The 18573-nt window shown below is 50.4% G+C and overlaps 1 protein-coding gene across 1 annotated transcript in view; it reads right to left on the reverse strand.

Moving 5' to 3' along the window:
* DPP10 (dipeptidyl peptidase like 10) overlaps positions 1 to 18573 on the reverse strand; it is a 190050-nt gene that overhangs the window by 120567 nt on the left and 50910 nt on the right. The window contains exon 2 of the mRNA XM_077449772.1: positions 17079 to 17193. Coding sequence (XP_077305898.1) covers positions 17079 to 17193 — 115 coding nt within the window. The remainder of the gene's footprint in view (positions 1 to 17078; positions 17194 to 18573) is intronic.

The following is an 18573-nucleotide window of genomic DNA, read 5'->3' on the forward strand; positions in this document are numbered from 1 at the left end:
CGGGACGGGTCTGGTGTGGGGGGGGGGGGGTGGGGGAGGGTGGTTGCAGTGCTGTCCTCGGGACGGGTCTGGTGTGGGGGGTGGGGGAGGGTGGTTGCAGTGCTGTCCTCGGGACGGGTCTGGTGTGGGGGGTGGGGGAGGGTGGTTGCGGTGCTGTCCTCGGGACGGGTCTGGTGTGGGGGGTGGGGGAGGGTGGTTGCAGTGCTGTCCTCGGGACGGGTCTGGTGTGGGGGGTGGGGGAGGGTGGTTGCGGTGCTGTCCTCAGGACGGGTCTGGTGTGGGGGGTGGGGGAGGGTGGTTGCGGTGCTGTCCTCGGGACGGGTCTGGTGTGGGGGGTGGGGGAGGGTGGTTGCGGTGCTGTCCTCGGGACGGGTCTGGTGTGGGGGGTGGGGGAGGGTGGTTGCGGTGCTGTCCTCGGGACGGGTCTGGTGTGGGGGGTGGGGGAGGGTGGTTGCGGTGCTGTCCTCGGGACGGGTCTGGTGTGGGGGGTGGGGGAGGGTGGTTGCGGTGCTGTCCTCGGGACGGGTCTGGTGTGGGGGGTGGGGGAGGGTGGTTGCGGTGCTGTCCTCGGGACGGGTCTGGTGTGGGGGGTGGGGGAGGGTGGTTGCGGTGCTGTCCTCGGGACGGGTCTGGTGTGGGGGGTGGGGGAGGGTGGTTGCGGTGCTGTCCTCAGGATGGGTCTGGTGTGGGGGGAGGGTAGGCTGTCAGTTGTCAGTTGAGCTGCTATTTCAATGCATGATGGGAAGTGACAGTTGAGTAGCAGGTTAAGGGTTAAGGGTGGAGAAGAGGTCTCGTGTCATTATGGGTGGAGAAGAGGTCTTGTGTCATTATGGGTGGAGAAGAGGTCTTGTGTCATTATGGGTGGAGAAGAGGTCTTGTGTCATTATGGGTGGAGAAGAGGTCTTGTGTCATTATGGGTGGAGAAGAGGTCTTGTGTCATTATGGGTGGAGAAGAGGTCTTGTGTCATTATGGGTGGAGAAGAGGTCTTGTGTCATTATGGGTGGAGAAGAGGTCTTGTGTCATTATGGGTGGAGAAGAGGTCTTGTGTCATTATGGGTGGAGAAGAGGTCTTGTGTCATTATGGGTGGAGAAGAGGTCTTGTGTCATTATGGGTGGAGAAGAGGTCTTGTGTCATTATGGGTGGAGGGTCGCCCCGTTCCCAGAACTTATCATGCAGAACAGTATTGTGGTCTCTGAGGTGACACCGCCAGCCGGAGGAATCGCGGTACAAAGATGAAATATTCATGAGCTGTCGCCTGTTTTGCCTTAAACAGCAGATTTTCCTGGCCGCTCCATCAGGCTGAGAATAAGTATGTGAACCTCGGGAGGATTCATTACCCGGAATCCTCGGCACTGGAAGACGAGCGTCTCCGAGGGCCTCATTCACATTCCTGACATGTTCTCCATCACTGGAACGTGGATCTGTCCATGGCGGCTAAAGAAGATCCGTGTGCCGGGAACGCTGGGCCCCGGGAAGAGATGGAACGTCACCCACCGTCATCTTCACCAAGAAGGAAAATCCGGCAGTTCGCCGTCTTGTGCCACCAGAACCACCAAAACATGCCGAGATTTCCCACAAGATACAGACAAGAGAATCGGATATTTCTGCTGGATAGAGAAAGTCTCTTCCTGCTGCAACGCCAAACTCAGCAAATCCAAGATGGCGGCAACATTGGACCCTCTGTGACCTCACAATTTGGCTCTCAGTAAACCACACTAGACTATGTTCCTTTATACCCTATATGCCCAGTCCTAATACCCCTTCCCAAACACATAATGCCCCAGTGTCTGACCCTTCAATCCCCTCATCCCCCCACCATGTAGTCACTTAATGCCCTAGTGTCTGGTCTGATACACCTGTTGGATCACATAATGGTCCAGTGTCTGACCATATATAACCCACATGGTTACATAATACCCCAGTTTGCTAACACAATGACAGAGTACAGTCCCTGATCCCCCTGTTGGGTCATGAAATGACCTAGGGTCCAGTCTCTGCTCCCCCATTGGCTCACACAATGACCTAGAGTCCAGTTCCTGATCCCCATGTTGGCTCACACAATGACCAAGGGTCCAGTCCCTGATGCCCCTGTTGGGTCATGCAATGACTTAGGATCCAGTCCCTGATCCCCCTGTTGGGTCATGCAATGACTTAGGATCCAGTCCCCGATCCCCCTGCTGGGTCACACAATGACATAGGGTCCAGTCCCTGATCCCCCTGTTGGGTCATGCAATGACTTAGGATCCAGTCTCTGATCCCCCTGTTGGGTCATGCAATGACTTAGGATCCAGTCCCCGATCCCCCTGCTGGGTCACACAATGACATAGGGTCCAGTCCCTGATCCCCCTGTTGGGTCATGCAATGACTTAGGATCCAGTCCCCGATCCCCCTGCTGGGTCACACAATGACGTAGGGTCCAGTCCCTGATCCCCCTGTTGGCTAGCACAATGACGTAGGGTCCAGTCTCTGATCCCCCTGTTGGCTAACACAATGATGTAGGGTCCAGTCTCTGATCCCCCTGTTGGCTAACACAATGATGTAGGGTCCAGTCCTTGATCTCCTTGTTGGCTAACACAATGACGGAGGGTCCAGTCCCTGAACCCCCTGTTGGCCAACACAATGCCCAAGGGTCCAGTCCCTTATCCCTATGTTGGGTCACACAATGACCTAGGGTCCAGTCCCTTATCCCTATGTTGGGTCAAACAATGACGTAGGGTCCAGTCCCTTATCCCTATGTTGGGTCACACAATGACGTAGAGTCCAGTCCCTTATCCCTATGTTGGGTCACACAATGACGTAGAGTCCAGTCCCTTATCCCTATGTTGGGTCACACAATGACGGAGGGTCCAGTCCCTTATCCCTATGTTGGGTCACACAATGACGGAGGGTCCAGTCCCTTATCCCTATGTTGGGTCACACAATGACGGAGGGTCCAGTCCCTTATCCCTATGTTGGGTCACACAAACAATACAGCAGACTTTAAAACAATATGATAACCAGGGTAATTGGCGCTACCTACAAGTAAAACTCCTTATATGTATGTATATCAATATATAATTCTGAATATATCATGTATTCATCTAGAAGAATATATATATAATAGAAGGAGGCATAACCCCAAAAAAACTATCAATCTGCAATTTGAAATTCACAAGCTACTCAGAATTCCCAAAAAACAACAAAGTTCCTACTAAAGATAAATTCCTGGGATTAACAAATAATTCCAATAAGCAACAGAAAAGGAAAAAACGAAAACCAGACATCAAACTAGAAACCAAAAAGAATTTTTTGTATCTGTATCGCTAAGAGACAGTATTCCCTAAAATCGCATAAATGCCAAAGTGTGGTTTGAGTAGGCAAATTCCCAGTAAGAGGCGTATGTAAATGTGCTAGTGAGCTTATAATCCCAAACACGCAAACTGTAAGTGTTAAACGCTAATATAGATACATATGCAAGAATTTTTTGCCTAAAGTCGCATTATCGCCAAGATGTGCAAAAAACCAAATAGAAGGTGTATATAAATGTGCTTAGTAAAATTAAAATTCACAATACAAAATTCAGATTATACAACCTATGCATACAATATGCTAATATAAGCATCTATATATGAAAAAACTAAAAATATATTAATAGTATATAGAAATTATATCAAAAATATATATCAAAAAAGTGCAGCTGAAAAAACAAAGGACAAAAAAAAAAAAATATGTGTACAAAAAAGAAGAAAGAATATATATATATAAAAAATAAAAATAAAATATATATATATAAAAAAGCAAAGGGTCTCTTAAAAAACAATAAATAACAAAAAATACAAAAAATAGTGTCCAAATTCCCAAAAAAATCTCTTCAACAGTGCAATTACAAAAAGTTCAAAAGATGTGACTAAAGTGCTCCTCGTGCAATCTCCAACGTGACTTCTGTGTTCCCCCACAAGGTCCCCCACTCACCAGAAGAATAAACCCCTGCAGGGGTAATTCGCCTTGGAATCAAAGTCTACCGATAATCAGCTCTTCATTCGCATCCAGAGAGAGTTTTTTCAGTCCCTGCTGATGTCCGGCTCCTCAATCGCAACCAAGGGGGAGATTGATTTTTTGTATTTTTTGTTATTTATTGTTTTTTAAGAGACCCTTTGCTTTTTTATATATATATATTTTATTTTTATTTTTTATATATATATATTCTTTCTTCTTTTTTGTACACATATTTTTTTTTTTTTTGTCCTTTGTTTTTTCAGCTGCACTTTTTTGATATATATTTTTGATATAATTTCTATATACTATTAATATATTTTTTGTTTTTTCATATATAGATGCTTATATTAGCATATTGTATGCATAGGTTGTATAATCTGAATTTTGTATTGTGAATTTTAATTTTACTAAGCACATTTATATACACCTTCTATTTGGTTTTTTGCACATCTTGGCGATAATGCGACTTTAGGCAAAAAATTCTTGCATATGTATCTATATTAGCGTTTAACACTTACAGTTTGCGTGTTTGGGATTATAAGCTCACTAGCACATTTACATACGCCTCTTACTGGGAATTTGCCTACTCAAACCACACTTTGGCATTTATGCGATTTTAGGGAATACTGTCTCTTAGCGATACAGATACAAAAAATTCTTTTTGGTTTCTAGTTTGATGTCTGGTTTTCGTTTTTTCCTTTTCTGTTGCTTATTGGAATTATTTGTTAATCCCAGGAATTTATCTTTAGTAGGAACTTTGTTGTTTTTTGGGAATTCTGAGTAGCTTGTGAATTTCAAATTGCAGATTGATAGTTTTTTTGGGGTTATGCCTCCTTCTATTATATATATATTCTTCTAGATGAATACATGATATATTCAGAATTATATATTGATATACATACATATAAGGAGTTTTACTTGTAGGTAGCGCCAATTACCCTGGTTATCATATTGTTTTATTATTTTTTGGAGGAAACACCTTTTGGAGTTTCTTTCTTTTGTGGGTGGCAGCAACCTAATGATATAACTAGTATTTAGCCGTAGTTACGGTTATTATTATCCTCTCTTACTTCCCACCATTGTCGAGCGCGTTTTTTTCCTTTATTAATACAGCAGACTTTGTCTTCAACTTTCAATCAAACTAGATGTCAAACCAAAAGGTGAGTCCAAAGTGCTTTAATTATTGATAAATTTGGTGTCATTCAGACTTCTCTCCATATACCCATCGAGGGGCTCATTTTGAGAGCTGCCCCCCCACAGCTTGTGAGTCTCTCCAGAGACCCCAGGAGGAGAAGGAAGACATTCTTACATTTCATTGAATAAATGATGAAATCTCACAGCCTCATAAATATGTATTATTGGCTGTTATTGTTGGGCCTCCTTCTTTCCATCTGAGTTCTGCTGTGCCAGGCATTACAGGAGGCCGATATTAGGATAGATGTGGGTATAGATGTGGGTATAGATGTGGGTGTAGGTGTGGGTGTAGGTGTGGGTGTAGATGTGGGTGTAGATGTGGGTGTAGATGTGGGTGTAGATGTGGGTGTAGATGTGGGTGTAGGTGTGGGTGTAGGTGTGGGTGTAGGTGTGGGTGTAGGTGTGGGTGTAGGTGTGGGTGTAGATGTGGGTGTAGATGTGGGTATAGATGCGGGTGTAGATGTGGGTATAGATGCGGGTGTAGATGCGGGTGTAGATGTGGGTGTAGGTGTGGGTGTAGGTGTGGGTGTAGATGTGGGTGTAGATGTGGGTGTAGATGTGGGTGTAGGTGTGGGTGTAGGTGTGGGTGTAGATGTGGGTGTAGATGTGGGTGTAGATGTGGGTGTAGATGTGGGTGTAGATGTGGGTATAGATGCGGGTGTAGATGTGGGTGTAGGTGTGGGTGTAGGTGTGGGTGTAGATGTGGGTGTAGATGTGGGTGTAGGTGTGGGTGTAGGTGTGGGTGTAGGTGTGGGTGTAGATGCGGGTGTAGATGTGGGTGTAGATGTGGGTGTAGATGTGGGTGTAGATGCGGGTGTAGATGTGGGTGTAGGTGTGGGTGTAGGTGTGGGTGTAGGTGTGGGTGTAGATGCGGGTGTAGATGTGGGTGTAGATGTGGGTGTAGATGTGGGTGTAGATGTGGGTGTAGATGTGGGTGTAGGTGTGGGTGTAGGTGTGGGTGTAGGTGTGGGTGTAGATGCGGGTGTAGATGTGGGTGTAGATGCGGGTGTAGGTGCGGGTGTAGATGTGGGTGTAGATGTGGGTGTAGGTGTGGGTGTAGGTGTGGGTGTAGGTGTGGGTGTAGGTGTGGGTGTAGGTGTGGGTGTAGGTGTGGGTGTAGGTGTGGGTGTAGGTGTGGGTGTAGGTGTGGGTGTAGGTGTGGGTGTAGATGCGGGTGTAGATGCGGGTGTAGATGTGGGTGTAGGTGTGGGTGTAGGTGTGGGTGTAGATGTGGGTGTAGATGTGGGTGTAGATGTGGGTGTAGATGTGGGTATAGATGTGGGTGTAGATGTGGGTATAGATGTGGGTGTAGATGTGGGTATAGATGTGGGTGTAGATGTGGGTATAGATGTGGGTGTAGATGTGGGTGTAGGTGTGGGTGTAGATGCGGGTGTTATTTGAAGGCCATTGTTGGACAGAACCCGTCAGATGGGAAGTGACGGTTCCCACTGATCACCATTATGAGAGGATTCTGTGATCTTCTCTGGGAATTTGGAAAACTCTTGGAATATGTTTGCTCAGCACCTCGTACAGCCGGAGCGGCACTCCACGGAGCGGCACTCCACGGAGCGGCACTCCACAGAACCCTCGCTCTTCTTTCTTCTTATCTATTAGCCTCAATCTTCTCATCACAGTCCCCCTGAGCAGGAGAAATCATCTGAAATGCTCTGCAGTCGGATCAGGAATAATCCTATGAATATTCACACAGGTTGCCTGAAGCTCCCGGAGAACATGGCGAAGAGTCTCTCACAGATGTTGTCAGGAAGTTGCAGTATATAGTATACAGTATATATCACGTATGGGTGCAATTCTTCTCTAGGTCTCATCTTCAGATTCTCAAGCCAACCACAACTCCTTGCACATTGTTCTGTGTAGCTTCAGTTTAATGAACTCCAACATCTCCAATAGACCATTAAAGGTCAAATCCTGCCCAAAAATATCCTTTTCTCCAGGAGTCCACTGTTCTATAGAGGACAGCCGTTTGCCCTCCTTTCTCCTTTCCTAACCTCTGGGATGTCCAGAATAACGAGCAGAGGGCAGAATAAAAACACCAATGGGGCAAAACTCATAACCCAAAGAAAGAAAAATGGGGGAACACAAAGCTGCCTGCAGAACCTCCTACCAAAAGAAACGTCCACTAATGTTACAACCTACTTATCAAATGCTGAGAAAGTGCCAATAATAGACCAAGTAGAAGCTTTTAGGACCTGGCACACTGAGGCCAGATGTGTGAAGGGCCAAGTAATGCCAACGTCCTGGCAGAGTGGACCATGGCAGGAGATTGAGCTCTTATCCAACGTTAGGCTGGTCTTCCAAGAGGATACAAAAAAAGAGAATCTGACTTGCTGAAAGGATCCAAAGCATTGAGGCCGACTATAAAAGCTGGAACAACCTTGAGAGAGTCCAGGAGGACCTCCTGCTGGTGGACCAGGGCCAGGGAGAAATAAGGAGAACTATTTCTTCATTCCAATGAAAGGAGGACCAAAGACCAAAGCAGGAGTATCACCAGAACCCACCAGGAGCCGGTGTTTGCCATAGGTGGACACTCTCGGTCCTTTTCTGCTTATGTCCCCCAATACTTGCTGGAATCATCTATTTTTTTATTTTTGTGTTTTTATTAAAGGGCCGGCTGGGCGGTGATGGGAATCCATCTGCTGTCAGAGGGAAGTCCAGGGAAATGGGGACAAAGACAACGTCCACAATGTCAGAATGGATCTCAGCCCTCCTCAGCCAAAGATTTGGATAAAGTTGGCTTTCAGTAGAATCATGGACAAGCTATGAACTATTCCTGCATTTTAAGTGGTGAAAATGTTAAAAAAGCATCCACTGATCTCCATAGCTGCAGACACTGTGGAGGGATTCAGCCTCAAAATTCACTTTTGCTCTCCCTCGCATTAGTGAATGGAAGGAGGGGATCATATACATTGGGTGGGGGGGTCTGTCTGTACAATGGAGGGAGGGGATCATACACATTGGGTGGGGGGGTCATTTCTGTACAGTGGAGGGAGGGGGTTGTACTCATTGGGTGGGGGGGGGTCTTTCTGTACAATGGGGGAGGGGGTTGTACTCATTGGGTGGGGGGTCTTTCTGTACAATGGGGGAGGGGGTGGTACTCATTGGGTGGGGGGTCTTTCTGTACAATGGGGGAGGGGGTTGTACTCATTGGGTGGGGGGTCTTTCTGTACAATGGGGGAGGGGGTTGTTCTCATTGGGTGGGGGGGTCTTTCTGTACAATGGGGGAGGGGGTTGTACTCATTGGGTGGGGGGTCTTTCTGTACAATGGGGGAGGGGGTTGTACACATTGGGTGGGGGGTCTTTCTGTACAATGGGGGAGGGGGTTGTACACATTGGGTGGGGGGGTCTTTCTGTACAATGGGGGAGGGGGTTGTACTCATTGGGTGGGGGGTCTTTCTGTACAATGGGGGAGGGGGTTGTACACATTGGGTGGGGGGTCTTTCTGTACAATGGGGGAGGGGGTTGTACTCATTGGGTGGGGGGTCTTTCTGTACAATGAGGGAGGGGGTTGTACTCATTGGGTGGGGGGTCTTTCTGTACAATGAGGGAGGGGGTTGTACTCATTGGGTGGGGGGTCTTTCTGTACAATGGGGGAGGGGGTTGTACTCATTGGGTGGGGGGTCTTTCTGTACAATGAGGGAGGGGGTTGTACTCATTAGGTGGGGGGTCTTTCTGTACAATGGGGGAGGGGGTTCTTTCTGTACAATGGGGGAGGGGGTTGTACTCATTGGGTGGGGGGTCTTTCTGTACAATGAGGGAGGGGGGTTGTACTCATTGGGTGGGGGGTCTTTCTGTACAATGAGGGAGGGGGTTGTACTCATTGGGTGGGGGGGGTCTTTCTGTACAATGGGGGAGGGGGTTGTACTCATTGGGTGGGGGGTCTTTCTGTACAATGGGGGAGGGGGTTGTACTCATTGGGTGGGGGGGTCTTTCTGTACAATGGGGGAGGGGGTTGTACTCATTGGGTGGGGGGTCTTTCTGTACAATGAGGGAGGGGGTTGTACTCATTGGGTGGGGGGTCTTTCTGTACAATGGGGGAGGGGGTTGTACTCATTGGGTGGGGGGTCTTTCTGTACAATGAGGGAGGGGGTTGTACTCATTGGGTGGGGGGTCTTTCTGTACAATGGGGGAGGGGGTTCTTTCTGTACAATGGGGGAGGGGGTTGTACTCATTGGGTGGGGGGTCTTTCTGTACAATGAGGGAGGGGGTTGTACTCATTGGGTGGGGGGTCTTTCTGTACAATGGGGGAGGGGGTTGTACTCATTGGGTGGGGGGTCTTTCTGTACAATGAGGGAGGGGGTTGTACTCATTGGGTGGGGGCTCTTTCTGTACAATGGGGGAGGGGGTTGTACACATTGGGTGGGGGGGGGTCTTTCTGTACAATGGGGAGGGGGTTGTACTCATTCGGTGGGGGGTCTTTCTGTACAATGAGGGAGGGGGTTGTACTCATTGGGTGGGGGGGTCTTTCTGTACAATGGGGGAGGGGGTTGTACACATTGGGTGGGGGGGTCTTTCTGTACAATGGGGGGGGTTGTACTCATTGGGTGGGGGGGTCTTTCTGTACAATGGGGGGGGTTGTACTCATTGGGTGGGGGGTCTTTCTGTACAATGAGGGAGGGGGTTGTACTCATTGGGTGGGGGGGTCTTTCTGTACAATGGGGGAGGGGGTTGTACTCATTGGGTGGGGGGGTCTTTCTGTACAATGGGGGAGGGGGTTGTACTCATTGGGTGGGGGGTTATTTCTGTACAATGGGGGAGGGGGTTGTACTCATTGGGTGGGGGGTCTTTCTGTACAATGGGGGAGGGGGTTGTACTCATTGGGTGGAGGGTCTTTCTGTACAATGGGGGAGGGGGTTGTACTCATTGGGTGGGGGGGTCTTTCTGTACAATGGGGGAGGGGGTTGTACTCATTGGGTGGGGGGTTATTTCTGTACAATGGGGGAGGGGGTTGTACTCATTGGGTGGGGGGTTATTTCTGTACAATGGGGGAGGGGGTTGTACTCATTGGGTGGGGGGTTATTTCTGTACAATGGGGGAGGGGGTTGTACTCATTGGGTGGGGGGTTATTTCTGTACAATGGGGGAGGGGGAGGGGGACAATACTATCTTCTATCTCTTTTCTCTGTTGCTGACAATAAAGATAAAGTCCTGAATGTCACAGTCGGTGGGATTTGGAAAATTTGAGGCAAAAGAAAGAATGAAATAATAAATGCGGCACAATTGTCAGATTTGCAGGAAAAAATCTGTAGAAAAGCCCCCCGGGGGGTAGAGGGGGGGAAGGGGGGACATAGACACTGATAACTGAACATAACGTGTGAGGAGGAATGGTGAGGGGGGGGAGGGGTCACCACCTTCCCATCTGTCCGGAGACACCAGAAATTCATCCGATTTCGATCCGAGAAATGGTTCCGACTTTCCGGCTCTGAATTGTGGAAGTCGGAGGATCTCGGAGGATCTTCTATACTCTCGTCGGTCATCACAGAGCTGATTGTGTCCCGGAAGTCGTCTTATGAAATGATCTGCAGGAATGGCGCGGGCCGCCGTGTCCGATCATCCTTCCCTGATCAGTGGTGATTATAATGAAGGATTGTTGCTGGAATGTCAGGACTGGGGGGGAGGGGAACAGTATTGAGGGACAAATCATTCCCAATAACATGGAAGTGTATGAAGCGGGGCGGGGCTTCACCCTCGGGTGCTCAGGGAGCTTAGTACTAATGGAGGGGGAGCAAGGCTTCCGATGGAATGGAATATTACGGGAGATGAAAAGACTCCAATCGTTTCTGATTGGTGCTTCCAAAGCAGAGACTCGGCCAAGAAATGAAATTCCTACTTGTTGGAAAGACGATTATATTCCGTGAAATATTTCCGGGGAATTTCCACAAAAAAAGTCCATTCAGAAAATGGAAGATCCCCAATTCTATCCATGAACAGGAGGAGGATGTGGAGGGTGGTCCGTCTGTCCGCTCCGGGATAAGATTGGAGAGATAATTGATCTCAGTGCAGATGTTGGTACAGCGGAGACATCGGACAGACGTTACATGGGAGATAATAAGGGATGGAGAATCTGATGGGATTAGGATGAGATTTCCAATGATCAGCGAAGGAAAGATGGAGAAATCTTACAGATAATGAGCCCAGCGGAGAAGAGACACCCGGGAATATGGATGGGAAGAGAGGGCCGGGAATATGGATGGGAAGAGAGGGCCGGGAATATGGATGGGAAGAGAGGGCCGGGAATATGGATGGGAGGAGAGGGCCGGGAATATGGATGGGAAGAGAGGGCCGGGAATATGGATGGGAAGAGAGGGCCGGGAATATGGATGGGAAGAGAGGGCCGGGAATATGGATGGAAAGAGAGGGTCGGGAATATGGATGGGAAGAGAGGGCCGGGAATATGGATGAGAAGAGAGGGCCGGGAATATGGATGGGAGGAGAGGGCCGGGAATATGGATGGGAAGAGAGGGCCGGGAATATGGATGGGAAGAGAGGGCCGGGAATATGGATGGAAAGAGAGGGTCGGGAATATGGATGAGAAGAGAGGGCCGGGAATATGGATGAGAAGAGAGGGCCGGGAATATGGATGGGAAGAGAGGGCCGGGAATATGGATGGGAAGAGAGGGCCGGGAATATGGATGGGAAGAGAGGGCCGGGAATATGGATGGGAAGAGAGGGCCGGGAATATGGATGAGAAGAGAGGGCCGGGAATATGGATGAGAAGAGAGGGTCGGGAATATGGATGGGAAGAGAGGGTCGGGAATATGGATGAGAAGAGAGGGCCAGGAATATGGATGAGAAGAGAGGGCCGGGAATATGGATGAGAAGAGAGGGCCGGGAATATGGATGAGAAGAGAGGGCCGGGAATATGGATGAGAAGAGAGGGCCGGGAATATGGATGAGAAGAGAGGGCCGGGAATATGGATGAGAAGAGAGGGCCGGGAATATGGATGAGAAGAGAGGGCCGGGAATATGGATGAGAAGAGAGGGCCGGGAATATGGATGGGAAGAGAGGGCCGGGAATATGGATGGGAAGAGAGGGCCGGGAATATGGATGAGAAGAAAGGGCCGTGAATATGGTTGGGAAGAGAGGGTCGGGAATATGGATGAGAAGAGAGGGCCGGGAATATGGATGAGAAGAGAGGGTCAGGAATATGGATGGGAAGAGAGGGTCGGGAATATGGATGAGAAGAGAGGGCCAGGAATATGGATGAGAAGAGAGGGCCGGGAATATGGATGAGAAGAGAGGGCCGGGAATATGGATGAGAAGAGAGGGCCGGGAATATGGATGAGAAGAGAGGGTCGGGAATATGGATGGGAGGAGAGGGCCGGGAATATGGATGGGAAGAGAGGGCCGGGAATATGGATGAGAAGAGAGGGCCAGGAATATGGATGAGAAGAGAGGGCCGGGAATATGGATGAGAAGAGAGGGCCGGGAATATGGATGAGAAGAGAGGGCCGGGAATATGGATGAGAAGAGAGGGCCGGGAATATGGATGAGAAGAGAGGGCCGGGAATATGGATGAGAAGAGAGGGCCGGGAATATGGATGAGAAGAGAGGGCCGGGAATATGGATGGGAAGAGAGGGCCGGGAATATGGATGAGAAGAAAGGGCCGTGAATATGGTTGGGAAGAGAGGGTCGGGAATATGGATGAGAAGAGAGGGCCGGGAATATGGATGAGAAGAGAGGGTCAGGAATATGGATGAGAAGAGAGGGCCGGGAATATGGATGAGAAGAGAGGGCCGGGAATATGGATGAGAAGAGAGGGCCGGGAATATGGATGAGAAGAGAGGGCCGGGAATATGGATGAGAAGAGAGGGCCGGGAATATGGATGGGAAGAGAGGGCCGGGAATATGGATGGGAAGAGAGGGCCGGGAATATGGATGAGAAGAAAGGGCCGTGAATATGGTTGGGAAGAGAGGGTCGGGAATATGGATGAGAAGAGAGGGCCGGGAATATGGATGAGAAGAGAGGGTCAGGAATATGGATGGGAAGAGAGGGTCGGGAATATGGATGAGAAGAGAGGGCCAGGAATATGGATGAGAAGAGAGGGCCGGGAATATGGATGAGAAGAGAGGGCCGGGAATATGGATGAGAAGAGAGGGCCGGGAATATGGATGAGAAGAGAGGGTCGGGAATATGGATGGGAGGAGAGGGCCGGGAATATGGATGGGAAGAGAGGGCCGGGAATATGGATGAGAAGAGAGGGTCGGGAATATGGATGGGAGGAGAGGGCCGGGAATATGGATGGGAAGAGAGGGCCGGGAATATGGATGAGAAGAGAGGGCCGGGAATATGGTTGGGAAGAGAGGGCCGGGAATATGGATGGGAAGAGAGGGCCGGGAATATGGATGAGAAGAGAGGGCCGGGAATATGGATGAGAAGAAAGGGCCGGGAATATGGTTGGGAAGAGAGGGTCAGGAATATGGATGGGAAGAGAGGGTCGGGAATATGGATGAGAAGAGAGGGCCAGGAATATGGATGAGAAGAGAGGGCCGGGAATATGGATGAGAAGAGAGGGCCGGGAATATGGATGAGAAGAGAGGGCCGGGAATATGGATGAGAAGAGAGGGCCGGGAATATGGATGGGAAGAGAGGGCCGGGAATATGGATGGGAAGAGAGGGCCGGGAATATGGATGGGAAGAGATGGTCGGGAATATGGATGGGAAGAGAGGGCCAGGAATATGGATGGGAAGAGAGGGCCGGGAATATGGATGAGAAGAGAGGGCCGGGAATATGGATGGGAAGAGAGGGCCGGGAATATGGATGAGAAGAGAGGGCCGGGAATATGGATGAGAAGAGAGGGCCGGGAATATGGATGAGAAGAGAGGGCCGGGAATATGGATGAGAAGAGAGGGCCGGGAATATGGATGGGAAGAGAGGGCCGGGAATATGGATGAGAAGAGAGGGCCGGGAATATGGATGGAAAGAGAGGGTCGGGAATATGGATGGGAAGAGAGGGTCGGGAATATGGATGGAAAGAGAGGGTAAGGAATATGGATGGGAGGAGAGGGCCAGGAATATGGATGGGAAGAGAGGGCCGGGAATATGGATGAGAAGAGAGGGCCGGGAATATGGATGAGAAGAGAGGGCCGGGAATATGGATGGGAGGAGAGGGCCGGGAATATGGATGAGAAGAGAGGGCCGGGAATATGGATGAGAAGAGAGGGCCGGGAATATGGATGGGAGGAGAGGGCCGGGAATATGGATGAGAAGAGAGGGCCGGGAATATGGATGAGAAGAGAGGGCCAGGAATATGGATGAGAAGAGAGGGCTGGGAATATGGATGAGAAGAGAGGGCCGGGAATATGGATGGGAAGAGAGGGCCGGGAATATGGATGAGAAGAGAGAGCCGGGAATATGGATGGAAAGAGAGGGTTCGGGAATATGGATGGGAAGAGACGGCCGGGAATATGGATGAGAAGAGAGGGCCGGGAATATGGATGGAAAGAGAGGGTCGGGAATATGGATGGGAGGAGAGGGCCGGGAATATGGATGAGAAGAGAGGGTCGGGAATATGGATGGGAGGAGAGGGCCGGGAATATGGATGAGAAGAGAGGGCCGGGAATATGGATGAGAAGAGAGGGCCGGGAATATGGATGGGAAGAGAGGGCCGGGAATATGGATGAGAAGAGAGGGCCGGGAATATGGATGGGAGGAGAGGGCCGGGAATATGGATGAGAAGAGAGGGTCAGGAATATGGATGGGAGGAGAGGGCCGGGAATATGGATGAGAAGAGAGGGCCGGGAATATGGATGGGAAGAGAGGGCCGGGAATATGGATGAGAAGAGAGGGTCGGGAATATGGATGGGAGGAGAGGGCCGGGAATATGGATGAGAAGAGATGACCAGGAATATGGATGAGAAGAGAGGGCCAGGAATATGGATGAGAAGAGAGGGCCGGGAATATGGATGGGAAGAGAGGGCCGGGAATATGGATGAGAAGAGAGGGCCGGGAATATGGGTGAGAAGAGCCTATGGGGAACATAGATGGGAAGAGACGGCAGAACCTATGAAGATGTGATCCTCAGTAGATGATCATGTTGTCCTCCTTGGTGGTGGACTTTGGTAGGTCCAGCCTCTCCTGGGTCCACCCGTCCGTTTTTTATGGGACATTCAAACATTTATTATCCCAAAGATTCCACTACTGCCAACACTTCATACAATGATCCTCACAACCAGACCCCCCCCCCCCCCCCCCATGAGGTGAACCTTCTACTTCCCTTTTGGCTAATTTGTGTTTGGGCCCCTGGCAGTAGTAGGGGCCCCAGGGACAGTGTATTGTTTGGCACTGGAAGGACAGATAGACACAATGCAGCCACTGCAGTGTGAATGAGCTTTCTGCGGAGATTACAACATTATAATAACTACACAAGAATTCCTCCATCAGCAAAGAGGACCTGTCTAATCCTCTGGGCAGTTTTATGTCGTTTTGCACTGTGAATTACCCGTGGATGGTTTACATTGAAGAATTGCTGCAGTTCTAAGTTCTTAACTGATTTATATTAATTTATATCTGCAGAATTCATTAAACAACAAATAGGAATGCTAATACATGACAAAGGAATCCCAGAGTGCTAGAGGTTAGCTAAAAAGCACAGCAGCCAAAGCTTGATTTGATTGCCATTTGTCTGACCGAAACCTTCCAATTGAGCTGGTGATGAGGGTGGGGTCCCTGCTGTGAGTGGGTGGGGTCTTTGCTGTGAGTGGGTGGGGTCTTTTCTGTGAGTGGGTGGAGCAACTGCTCTGATGATTTAGTGTGTCAAGTGAGTCACTGCTTTGAGTGGGTGGGCTCCTTGCTGTGAGTAGGTGGGATCACTGATCTTATGACTTAGTGTTTCTTATGAGTGGGTGAGGCCACTGCTCTGAGTGGGTGGAGTCCTTGCTGTGAGTGGGGTGGGGTCACTGCTCTGAGTGGGTGGAGTCCTTGCTATGAATGGGGTGAGGTCACTGCTCTGAGTGGGTGGGGCCCTTGCTGTAAATGGGGTGGAGTCACTGTTCTGAGTGGGTGGGGTCCTTGCTGGGAATGGGGTTGAGTCACTGCTTTGAGAGGGTGGGGCCCTTGCTGTGAATGGGGTGGAGTCACTGCTCTGAGAGGGTTGGGCCCTTGCTGTGAATGGGGTGGAGTCACTGCTCTGAGAGGGTGGGGCCCTTGCTGTTAATGGGGTGGGGTTGCTGCTGAGTGGGTGGGGTCCTTGCTATGAATGCGGTGGGGTCACTGCTCTGAGTGGGTAGGGTCCTTACTGTCAATGGGGTGGAGTCACTGATCTGAGTGGGTGGAGTCCTTGCTCTCAATGGGTTGGGGTCACTGCTGAGTGGGTGGGGTCCTTGCTGTGAGTGGGTGGCGTCACTGCTCTGGGTAGGTAGGGTCCTTATTGTCAATGGGGTGGGGTTACTGCTGAGTGGGTGGGGTCCTTGTTGTGAGTGGGTGGGGTCCTTACTGTCAATGGGGTGGAGTCACTGCTCTGAGTGGGTGAAGTCCTTGCTCTCAATGGGGTGGAGTCACTGCTGAGTGGGTGGGGTCCTTGCTGTGAGTGGGTGAGGTCCTTGCTGTAAATGGGGTGGAGTCACTTCTGAGTGGGTGGGGTCCTTGCTGTGAGAGGGGTGGGGTCACTGCTCTGAGTGGGTGGGGTCCTTGCTGTGAATGGGGTGGAGTCACTACTCTGAGTGGGTGGGGTCCTTGCTGTGAATGGGGTGGAGTCACTGCTTTGAGAGGGCGGGGTCACTTCTCTGATGACTCCTGTAAATGTTTTTCAGCACAGCTGCAGAGCTCCCCCTGCTGGCTGTGTTAATGAGTGGAATATTTCTGGGCACATGAGACACATAACAGACAATAAATATAGGGCACGGGCTCACGTTCTCCGCCCGGACAGACTGAAGAGAAGGTCAGACCCACCTGGAGTTAGTAAGATGACCGACAACGTAATGAGGGAGCAGACGATGAGAATGACCAACAGCGCAATGGCGATTCCTTTCCAGTTCTTCTGGGGCGGACTGCCCCCTCCCATTTCCTGCAGACACAAGACACGCCCATGAGTTATCGGTCACATGTCTGTATATATTTGTGTATTCAGAGTCTGCCCCACCCAGAACTGCCCTTCCTATGTACGGCCTCCACCGTTCTCTGGTCCAGACAGGAGGGGGATGGAAAGTCATGGGGGATGGGGAGAGGATGGAAGCTGATTGGGGGGTCCCAGCCATAGGATGATTGGTGGTCTGCGATCTCCGGGTGACAAGGAGACCACAGATGCCTCAGTAGAGCATCTCACCACTTTATAGGATTTGTGTCTTATTTCTGTCCCCCACCCCCGCCCCGGATCCCAGGCCCAGCAGTCCGGCTCTTGGCACCTTCCCCTCTATATATTATATGAAGGGCTCCGTCCTGAGCGGCGGACGATGATTTGCAAAGTGTTTCTGAACCTGAGAGCAGCGAAGGAATAAAATAACGGTTAATCAATAAATGGATCGCCCTAATCCTGCGAGTCGTGCGTTTACTGCCGGTCATTCCTGCAATTACCCCCCTGACCTGCCCCGCTTCACTCCCCCCCATGATTCCCAGCACAGGCCGTCTCCGGGAAACAATCGGGGGGCTCCTTCCCGGCGAGGGCGAGAGATGGAAGACCGAACAATCCGATCAAACCTCGCCCACACACCGTACAATCTGACATCACACAACGATATCCCGATGTACAGGGGTTCTAGTGTCACAGCTGATTGTATGGTGTGTGACACCAGGGCCGCTCCCTACAACTCAGATCAAATCCCCAACAATCGGATATGAATTGTATCCAGATCTCAAGGGGTGTGCCCCATCCCCCAATGTATGTAGAGCCAATCCCGGCACTCCAACCTTCTCCAACATGAAAGGTCAGAAGTACCAACATATTCCACCGACTAACCTCAGGATCCTCTCCAGCCACCAATCACACTGACTTGTAGAGCAGCTCTGCTTCTGATTGGAGGCTGAGGAGCGATTATTATTCCTCAGGTTGGTATATAAGGATCCTAATCCCTGAGATGTTTTATCCTAGACAACTATTGGGGTGAGCTTCTGCTGGATTGTACCCCCTGCCCACGCCCTCGCCCAATCCACCACACATGGGCCACCTTCTGAGCTGAAGTCATTTCATAATAGGCAGAAGACTTAGGCGGCGTACACACGCGGGGACTGTCTGCCGAAACTAAGTTCGTCAAACAGTCCGCTCAAACTTTTGAATGAACGAACACGCCCACACACGGCACTTTTTGAGCGGACAAATACGGCAAACTTTGTTCGTCGTACTAAGTCCGCGCAACTTTTGAAATGAGCGGACTCGCCCACACACGAGGCAACAGTCCGCTCATTTCGAGCGCGTGTGCAGGTAGGCGGGGCCCGCGACGGAGACGTTGCG

The sequence above is a fragment of the Lithobates pipiens genome, unplaced genomic scaffold (genome assembly GCF_037356315.1).
Source record: "Lithobates pipiens isolate NorthernLeopardFrog02 unplaced genomic scaffold, aLitPip1_a1.2 Scaffold_22, whole genome shotgun sequence".
Taxonomy (NCBI): Eukaryota; Metazoa; Chordata; class Amphibia; order Anura; family Ranidae; genus Lithobates; species Lithobates pipiens.